The sequence below is a fragment of the Prenolepis imparis genome, unplaced genomic scaffold (genome assembly GCF_030444845.1).
Source record: "Prenolepis imparis isolate NDT839.2.m4 unplaced genomic scaffold, iyPreImpa1.0 SCAF_369, whole genome shotgun sequence".
NCBI classification, from domain to species: Eukaryota; Metazoa; Arthropoda; class Insecta; order Hymenoptera; family Formicidae; genus Prenolepis; species Prenolepis imparis.
This window is the reverse complement of record NW_028141527.1, coordinates 21,396-31,145: the sequence shown is the minus strand read 5'-3', so window position 1 is coordinate 31,145 and position 9,750 is coordinate 21,396. Positions and strand designations below refer to the sequence as shown.

The following is a 9,750-nucleotide window of genomic DNA, read 5'->3' as shown; positions in this document are numbered from 1 at the left end:
CCTGTTTCTAAGATGAAGACAACTCCTATATAACCTGTACTACATTCAGTCCTGTACATAATATGAAATAACGTCGTAAAACAAGGAAGGATTATACATAGCAAGAATATAGAAAGAATTAATATTAATCTTGGAATAAGAGTTAAGAAGTTACGTTCGGTACGTACAAAAATTACATTTTATTGTTATCGAACACCCTTTCTTACGATATGACGTTGGATAAGCAATCTTTGCTTATATATTCGAGTATTTTAGCAACGCGAGACAAGTGGATCTATGTGTAAGATACATTTAATTAAAAGTGAGTATTGTTGATGTTATGTTTTCATAGTTTATAGGTAATAATAAAGGGTATTTTTAACATAAGTTTAATAATTTTTTAATTAATCAACTTTTTCCTTTTTACAGAATTTTTGCTAGAAATAATGCATGCTGTGCAACATACATACTAAGTGCTGGGATCATATGGTGTAATTACATTATGGAATATTTTCATTTTGTTATTTGTTATCTTATTGTTCGTTGAATCTACAAGAATCCTGAATTATTATGATGATAATTATACGGGTAAGGTGCAGTTTACACAAAAGATATCTTCTCATCACGCTGCTTATTAATATTGTATCATGTTTATTTTCATTTCAGCAGAAGACGGTTAGGTTTATAATAATAGATTTATAATAATAGATAGATTTATAATAATCAGCAAACCACAGATTCAAGATGCACCGAGTGTCAAGAGGAAATCCATTACAGAACACGAGAATCTTTTAAGTGAGAGCTAATATTACAGTCTCCGCTAATAGAATCTTGTGATTTATAATGGTATGATCAACGCCCACTCATTCATTTGCAGAGATTCTTGAAATATAAATGATTTCATATTATTGACATTAGAAGATTTAAAGACATCCTGTACTGCTATTAAGTGAATATGTCTGGAAAGGTGCTGCTTAACATATACTTAGAGGCAGCATATTGTATTATATATATTACATGTATCTCTTATGTACATATAAAAATCTGTTAATACTTTATTTTTAATCATATATAAAATTTACATTTGTATTAGACAGTGTATTTATACATATAACTTTATGGAGAAATGAATCTATATCGCTATGATAATTATATTTGTAATAATTATACTTAAGAATTTACATCTATGTATGTTATTTACAGGCAGCATACCATACGAAAGACATGTACAATTATAGAGATATAATTATTCTGATACCATATTTTGCCAAATTGCTTACACAACATCCATATCGTAAAAAGGGCAAAATACGTAAACTTCCAAATGCTTAATACTAAAAATACATACTATGATATTAATAAACGTTAAAAAATTTAGTATTTGAAAATAATAAGAAACGCAAATGTTCATTGTGATATTTCTATTTAATGGTCATAACATGTTATAGTAATTTTTGATGATGGGTCACATGCCACATTCACTTATAACATTTCATACTATTGTTTGCACTACAATCACTCTTATAAACCTAAGATTATATTTGAAATATATGACAGTAAAATATTGTTTGTTCCTTATATAAATATTTTACATTCTTAAAGGAAATAATAACAGTATCGATATCATTAATAATGTTAATAATATAAATCACAGTATCAGTCTCATTGTTGTAAAATATTTGTAATTTCACAATTGCACTTAAGACGCTAAAAATAATATAGTTCTTACTTTTTCAAAATTAAAACCAATTACTAATAAACTAAATTAAATAATATTTTTTAGCATTTTATAATACTACATTCTCAAACGAAATAATAACATTATTAGTTTCTTTAATAGTATTAATACTATGAAAGACTGTATCAGTCCCATTATTGCAAAAAATTTGTACTTTTATAATTGCACTCTTATTTGTATTCTTGGGTGCTTTCGCGAAAGATCAAAATGATCCAGATTAAAATGATCCGTGCATTCCGTGCGTTGTGATTGGTCAAATCTGAAATTTCATTGAATAAAATTTCAATGAGATTGACTCTCATTGTAACTTTATTCAATGAAATTTCAGATTTGGCAACGCACGGATCATTTTAATCTGGATCATTTTGATCTTTCGCGAAAGCACCCCTTATTAAAACGTTGAATGCAATATACTTCTTACGCTTTTCAAATTAAAATCTTAATTATCAATATTTTCTTAGCATTTTGTAATAAAGTAAAGTAATTTGTACGAATCTAGTAATCTTTCGCTATTATTTGCAATGTTAAAATAATATAAAAACAGAATTACTTTTAAACAGTATAAAAAAATAGAAAAGATCCTTGTGAACGTTTTTAGAACGTGTTCTGTAGAACATCGCATTGAACTTATGACAACTCTGCAATACATAAAAAATAGAAATAATTAATATATTTGAAAGCTTTCATCTTCCTAAAAAAAACTAAACATTTTATATCTTGCTTGGATGTTACGATCTTCAAATATATGTGTTTTAATTTTTAAAGTATTTGTAATTATTAGCATAATAATAAATACTTACGTTGTCGTAAAACTTTCTGTTGATTATGAAGCCACGTTTTGATTTGTGGCGATGTACGTTTAGCAAGCAATGTATATTTTTTTTTAATTGTTTGAATATCTTGTAAAGATGGTAATTTCAGTTTCTCCATATATGTAGAAAATGCCTGTAGTGCTGTTTCCTTTTCTTCCTTAGACCAACGAATCCTTTTCGTTTTCCCATAAGGAGATGCTAAATGAAAAGTAGAGTATTATTTAAAAGAGTTTATAAAATATACATGAAAGCAGTAAATTGTAAGCATATATATGTATATAGGATGTCCGGCACGCCATGTGTAAGTAAGCTCCTAAAACTAAATACGATATAGTTATGTACCCTTTTGCATATTTCGCGATAAAAATAAATTATTGAATCTCAGCGAAACGCGTGCACAGAAATCAGTGTGCCGTGTTTCTTCAGTCATAATCTTAAGGAAAATTGCTACAATCTATTTACAATCGCTTAGCAATAGCGAGCGGTGCATGATAGGACCATGGAGACCGTGAAGGAATGCGGTTCAGCTTTATAGAGCAGTTTTAATTAATGCTATCCCATTTCCTAGCATATATGACATATAACATTTTTGGTCAAGCACATCATATTTAAATATTCGTGCAGAACTGTTGATTATTCAAGAAATCAACAAATTCGAATAATCAATTATAATAAATGAATATTTTAGATATAATTCGCTTGAAAATTTCAAATGGCATTATGTTAGAAAATGAGACTGCATTAATGCTAATCTGTATACCGTCCGCAGTTGCCACATACAAGCGATAAGACAGATTTTCTTTAAAATAGCTTCATAATACGACCATCGATTCCCGCGAACGCATTTGATAATATTATGCAACTAATTTTTGAATAAAAGATCTCCAAATTTATAAAATGGTACAGTTTCGTATTTAGTTTGCAAATTTGCACATCTGATATGCCTTAAATTATTTGATACTTTATGTATAAATTTTGTGAAAGATTGGAAAACAAATACCGCAAAACTTTATATTAAAAATTATATAGTCAATATATATGTTAATTATGAGAGTCATAAAAATATTTTTATACTAAAATTTCATAAGATAGATTTTACGAATTATTACAAATGTGTATATATAAATATTTACAGAGCATTTTAAGCATTTTATAATAGCACTTAAAAACATTAATTATATGTAACATTAATTGTATATAACAATGCTTTTAAAATATCTTATAAATCAATGAAAATACTCACTAGATCGTTTTCGTTTATTATTTTGCTTGTCCTGAATGTCGATATTATCAGAAATGTCTGAATTATCTGAAATAAATAATTTGTTATGTTAAAATAAATATAAGTAATAGTATAAAAATACATACAAAGAAAATATAAAATATAAGTTAGGAATGCAAAAGTGAAATATAGAAAAAATTCCCTGAAGATATACCTTTTTTTTCTGCTATGTTATTGTTAATAAAGCTCTCTTTTAGTACCTTATCATTTTCGGAATTGCTATCTGTTGATGAATCCTCAACTGGATTATTCGTATTACCTTGTACTGCTTCTAAGTATTGTGATATTTTTAATATGTCTCTACTAGCCAGTGGCTGCCTATAATGATCCTTGTGAATTTTGTCGGAATGGCCCATAAACATAGCCAGATCCGAAATATCGACATCGTTTAGATTTAATTGGATGCAATATGTTGCTACGTGCTTTCTCAATATTGTACCACGCAAAGTGGAAGATTGATTGGCATTACACTCTTCTGCAAATTTTCGTAGGCACAGACATGCTCTGAGATACTTATATCTTTCTTTATTATTTCCAGGCAATCCAAAAACATATGGATTTTTTTCTGATATTCCAGCTTGTTTCCGAAACTTTAAAATTAAAGTGATACTTTCAAATAAATCGTTTGATAATAAAACGGGGACTGTACGTCCTAATTTGCCTCTTATGCAAAATCTTACATATTTTTGGGCAATTTTCTTATTTTCTGTAGATAATGATTTGTACATGTCATTATGCATATTTTTATTTAATTTTTCATAGCTGTTGAAGTCCTCTATGAGAATTCTTTCAATTTCTCCTGCTCGCCGTCTATTGAACACATGTATGGAAGTTAGTGTTGCTTCAGCCAAAGAAATCCAGTGGCAATAAGAGAACGATTTGTATAGTTCCTTATAAGCATCAGATCGTTTTTCTTCTAAATGTCTGTACAATTGTCGAATATCTTCTAATGTTGGAAGATTAATTTTTTTACGCCTTTTGTAAGCCGTTTGTGTTTCTACAACAGTTGTATTGATGCTTGTTCCGACGTCAACGACTAATAATTTTAAAAAATCCTTGACTTGTTTTTTTTTTTCGACATTTTCTTTTTTTATACACTCTATAATGAGGATATTTCCAATATGTTTTAATAATGTTGATAAATTTGCTGCTACTGCAGGCGTTTCGTACATTTTTGTTTCAGAATTATATTTTGCAACTTTATTAATCGCACATATGCAGTCATCATATACCTTGGGATTATAGATTGATTCAAAGTTTTCGATATTTTTATTTATATCTTTCATCACCAAGAGGAGACGACCAACAAGACGTAATCGAGCACGAATCATATCGTGGTGATGTTGCGACTTATATTTCATGCACAATTTATTTCCATACAAAATCAACAATTCATCATATCTTATAGCACGAATCACTTCATCTTCCCGCAGGACTGGAAAAACTGTTTTCCTTAAAAGTTCACTTGCGGATGGATGTAATCTGCATGTGATCTTTCTACCCATAACCATAATACATCTATTTGTTGTAAATTTTGTTCCAAAACAACTTCGAGAATGATGACGAATTGCATTTTTGGAAAAAAAGCCCTTGCATTTGGCGCAAGCAATAAAATTTTTAGCGGCTTTTTTATATTTTTCGTTAGGACGCCGACATACTATAAGTTGTCCATTATTCAATTCGGAGTTTATATTAAATTTGAAGTTGCCATTTTTCCGTAGCGTATCAATAATTTTTCTTCGTTCAGGATTTTTTTTAGGTAAAGCAGCAAATTTTTTTACATCTGACTCATTCCGATGTACTTTTTCTAAATGTCGCACTAGTTGTGTTTGTAACTTTGAGCAGAATATACAAAAATTTTGCTTTATAATTTTTGTATTTGAAGTTTCTACATGCATATTTTCGTCATCACATACTGATGTGCCATTATTAATTTTTGTGGCATCTAAACTGGATATTGAAGTCATGCTTGATATTGATTTTTGTATTTGTGGCGTTTCATCATCATTATTATCTAAATTTTGATCATCTTCTGACGGTATATACTCTGATCCACTTTCTTCATCCTCAACATCTAAAAAGCATGATATATATGTATAGATATTCATTAACTTGAAAGTTTTGTTTTGTCACTATGGTCTTGATTAATAATATCAGAAACAAGAAATAATATGCATTTTGCGAAATATGTAGAAATAAAAAATCACATTTAAAATTAATTGGGCATATTTTCTTTGGCTTCAATAATAGCTATAAAATTAATGTGATATAAACTAGGTTCTTAATTGTGCATTACTTACTATATTAATTTTATGGATATTTATTATTTATTGAAACAAAAGAAAAGTTTCCTTATTATTTTATAAATATAATCAATCTATTGCGTAATTTTATGAAAATAAGGCTGGGTTGTTCCAACCTCTTGATAAATATTTTACCTAACCTGAGATAGCATATGTTCGTCTTTTTTTAAAAACTTATCTGAAAAAAAACGAAGATATGCTGTCAGGTAAAATTTACCAAGAGGTTAGAACAATCGGCCCTAAGAGATGAAGATATGCTACCTGTGAGATAAAATGTATCATGGAGTTGGAACAACCGGCCCTAAGAGCCTTAACAATAACATATTTATAAAAATAACAATAAATTTTTTAAATCTACATACCAAGTGATGATGGTGATACTGGAACATCAATATTTGTTTCGCTGCATTCTTCAATCTCATTTTGACATATAGGCAGAATACATGTATTATCTTTTGGCATAGACAATTCATCTAAAGATAAATAAAATTTATTGTAAAATTGCAATGAAAATTACATTACTAAGACAAATATCAAACATGAGAATATCTTAAATGTAAATGCCGTTTAGTTGTATTCAATGTAATATTAAATTTTAGATAAAAATTTTTAAAAAATTAAGTTTCTGAGAAATAAGCTATCAAAAACCTACAAAAGTATCAAAAAATTACTGGTATAATAATAATTCTTTAATAATGTATTGTTAAAAAACTATTATACAAGAATTTTTAGCATTTATTAGCACATAATCTGTGATTAAAGACTAAGGAGCCTTAATAATAACATATTTATAAAAGTAACAATAAATTTTTTAAATCTACATACCAAGTGATGATGGTGATACTGGAACATCAATATTTGTTTCGTTGCATTCTTCAATCTCATTTTGACATATACGCAGAATACATGTATTATCTTTTGGCATAGACAATTCATCTAAAGATAAATAAAATTTATTGTAAAATTGCAATGAAAATTACATTACTAAGACAAATATCAAACATGAGAATATCTTAAATGTAAATGCCGTTTAGTTGTATTCAATGTAATATTAAATTTTAGATAAAAATTTTTAAAAAATTAAGTTTCTGAGAAATAAGCTATCAAAAACCTACAAAAGTATCAAAAAATTACTGGTATAATAATAATTCTTTAATAATGTATTGTTAAAAAATTATTATACAAGAATTTTTAGCATTTATTAGCACATAATCTGTGATTAAAGACTAAGGAGCCTTAATAATAACATATTTATAAAAGTAACAATAAATTTTTTAAATCTACATACCAAGTGATGATGGTGATACTGGAACATCAATATTTGTTTCGTTGCATTCTTCAATCTTATTTTGACATATACGCAGAATACATGTATTATCTTTTGGCATAGACAATTCATCTAAAGATAAATAAAATTTATTGTAAAATTGCAATGAAAATTACATTACTAAGACAAATATCAAACATGAGAATATCTTAAATGTAAATGCCGTTTAGTTGTATTCAATGTAATATTAAATTTTAGATAAAAATTTTTAAAAAATTAAGTTTCTGAAAAATAAGCTATCAAAAACCTACAAAAGTATAAAAAAATTACTGGTATAATAATAATTCTTTAATAATGTATTGTTAAAAAATTATTATACAAGAATTTTTAGCATTTATTAGCACATAATCTGTGATTAAAGACTAAGGAGCCTTAATAATAACATATTTATAAAAGTAACAATAAATTTTTTAAATCTACATACCAAGTGATGATGGTGATACTGGAACATCAATATTTGTTTCGTTGCATTCTTCAATCTCATTTTGACATATACGCAGAATACATGTATTATCTTTTGGCATAGACAATTCATCTAAAGATAAATAAAATTTATTGTAAAATTGCAATGAAAATTACATTACTAAGACAAATATCAAACATGAGCATATCTTAAATGTAAATGCCGTTTAGTTGTATTCAATGTAATATTAAATTTTAGAAAAAAAATTTTTTTAATTGAGTTTTTTGAGAAATAAACTATTAATAGTAAAACATACATACCAATAGTAAAACTTAACTTCTTAACGCAACTATCTACATTTTCAGACTCAAAAGTATTAGGTGAATCTATACACAAAATGAGAATATAATAATAACCGAATAAGAACATATTAGAAAAACAGGTAGGCCTATTTAAGTTTACAAATAGTAAATAATATATACTTTGCATACATATTATTTACTGTACATAAAACTTCATATACGAATTACAAAAAATGTTACATACACGGAAGAGAGATAGCCTCATCACTAATATTATCAGTTCCCAGAAAGTCATTCCTAACGTTCGTACTACATGTGTGTATATTTGTAGCATCTGTAAAAGTGTTATTAAAATTATGTTATCAGCAGTGTTGATGTTTTGGAAATATACTTTTTATAATAAAATTATACATTTACAGCAATTAATAATAACACAAAGAGATACTACAAAATATTACTTACCACTAAATATTATGTTATTATCATTTGTTTTATTATCATCATTTTCGTTTATTCTATCAGTCTTATTATCACAGCTTTTATTTATTCTATTAGTCTTCTTTCTATTTCCATTGTCAAAATTAACTTTTTTACACAATATATGTGGTACATTTTTTAATATATTTTTTTTTTAGTTCTAACAAGATACTTTTATCATCTATAATAATAAGAAAAGTTTGTCTATAATAATAAGAAAATTTTGTCTGTAATATAACACAACAAAAAAATATTTTAACTTACTATTTTTTGCTATAATACTTGCTACGTATTTGTACCCATCACTGTATTTAGCTTTTGTAACACCTTTATAATTAGTAACGTATTTTGAGTTGGATACGTAATAAATGCCATCTTCATATTGCACTAATGTATACATTTTGTCACTGCAATTTTCAGTATAATTTTACCGGATCGTTGAGTGTGATTAAAATAAATGAATCTTATTTTAGATTAATTAGAGACCGTTAAACTTTTCTGCCTTCATTTTATAGTATTAAGGCTGTGTTCCGAAATTCATCCAATGTTGAAAATCGTATGTACATACATACGTGACGTAAACTATAGAACCAGAGAGAAGACTGAGAGACGTCACGGCCCGGTTTTAGGTGATCCCTGAAAGCGATACGCCCTCTGTGGACATAGAAAACGTGGACATAAACTACATAGCCAATGTCCACGAATGTTCTCAGAGGGTAACGCATAATGTCCACAATTTTGGTTGAGATCCATGCTAATGTGCACGAAATGACGTATATATACAGTGGTGGTCAGTGAGGTTGCGGGACATATTTTTTTTTTAATAAGTTTATAAATGTGTAGTAAAATTTAAGATACAAATCTTTTCATGTGCTTATGCGTAAATATGAATGATCATGATGTCAAATTTGCGAATAATGCATAAGTACATGAAAAAATTTGTATCTTGAATTTTACTGCACATTTATAAACTCATTAAAAAAAAGTGTTGCAACCTCACTGACCACCGTACATATATTAATATCGCTCTCTCGCTCGCTCTCGCTCTCTCTCTCTCTCTCTCTCTCTCTCTCTCTCTCTCTCTCTCTCTCTCTCTCTCTCTCTCTCTCTCTCTCTCTCTCTCTCTC

At 27.7% G+C, this 9,750-nt stretch overlaps 1 protein-coding gene across 1 annotated transcript; it reads right to left on the bottom strand.

Annotated features, from left to right (window-relative positions):
* Positions 1 to 1,097: 1,097 nt before the first annotated feature.
* On the bottom strand, positions 1,098 to 8,772 carry LOC145948397 (uncharacterized). Its single transcript, XM_083058088.1, has 11 exons — positions 8,609 to 8,772; positions 8,391 to 8,480; positions 8,165 to 8,230; positions 7,866 to 7,976; positions 7,403 to 7,513; positions 6,940 to 7,050; positions 6,477 to 6,587; positions 3,966 to 5,885; positions 3,773 to 3,838; positions 2,518 to 2,727; positions 1,098 to 2,355 (listed from the first exon to the last, which is right to left on the bottom strand). The coding sequence occupies exons 4-11, from the start codon at positions 7,963 to 7,965 to the stop codon at positions 2,345 to 2,347; spliced, it is 2,640 nt and encodes an 879-aa protein (XP_082914214.1). The 5' UTR covers positions 7,966 to 7,976; positions 8,165 to 8,230; positions 8,391 to 8,480; positions 8,609 to 8,772; the 3' UTR covers positions 1,098 to 2,344.
* Positions 8,773 to 9,750: the final 978 nt, after the last annotated feature.

Coding starts and splice junctions, on each gene's coding strand:
- LOC145948397 (XM_083058088.1), bottom strand. CDS start 7,965: ATGCCAAAAGATAATACATGTATTCTGCGTATATGTCAAAATGAGATT. Junction 7,514..7,865: donor AGTATCACCATCATCACTTG/GTATGTAGATTT, acceptor ATTTATCTTTAG/ATGAATTGTCTATGCCAAAA. Junction 5,886..6,476: donor AGTATCACCATCATCACTTG/GTATGTAGATTT, acceptor CATGCTTTTTAG/ATGTTGAGGATGAAGAAAGT.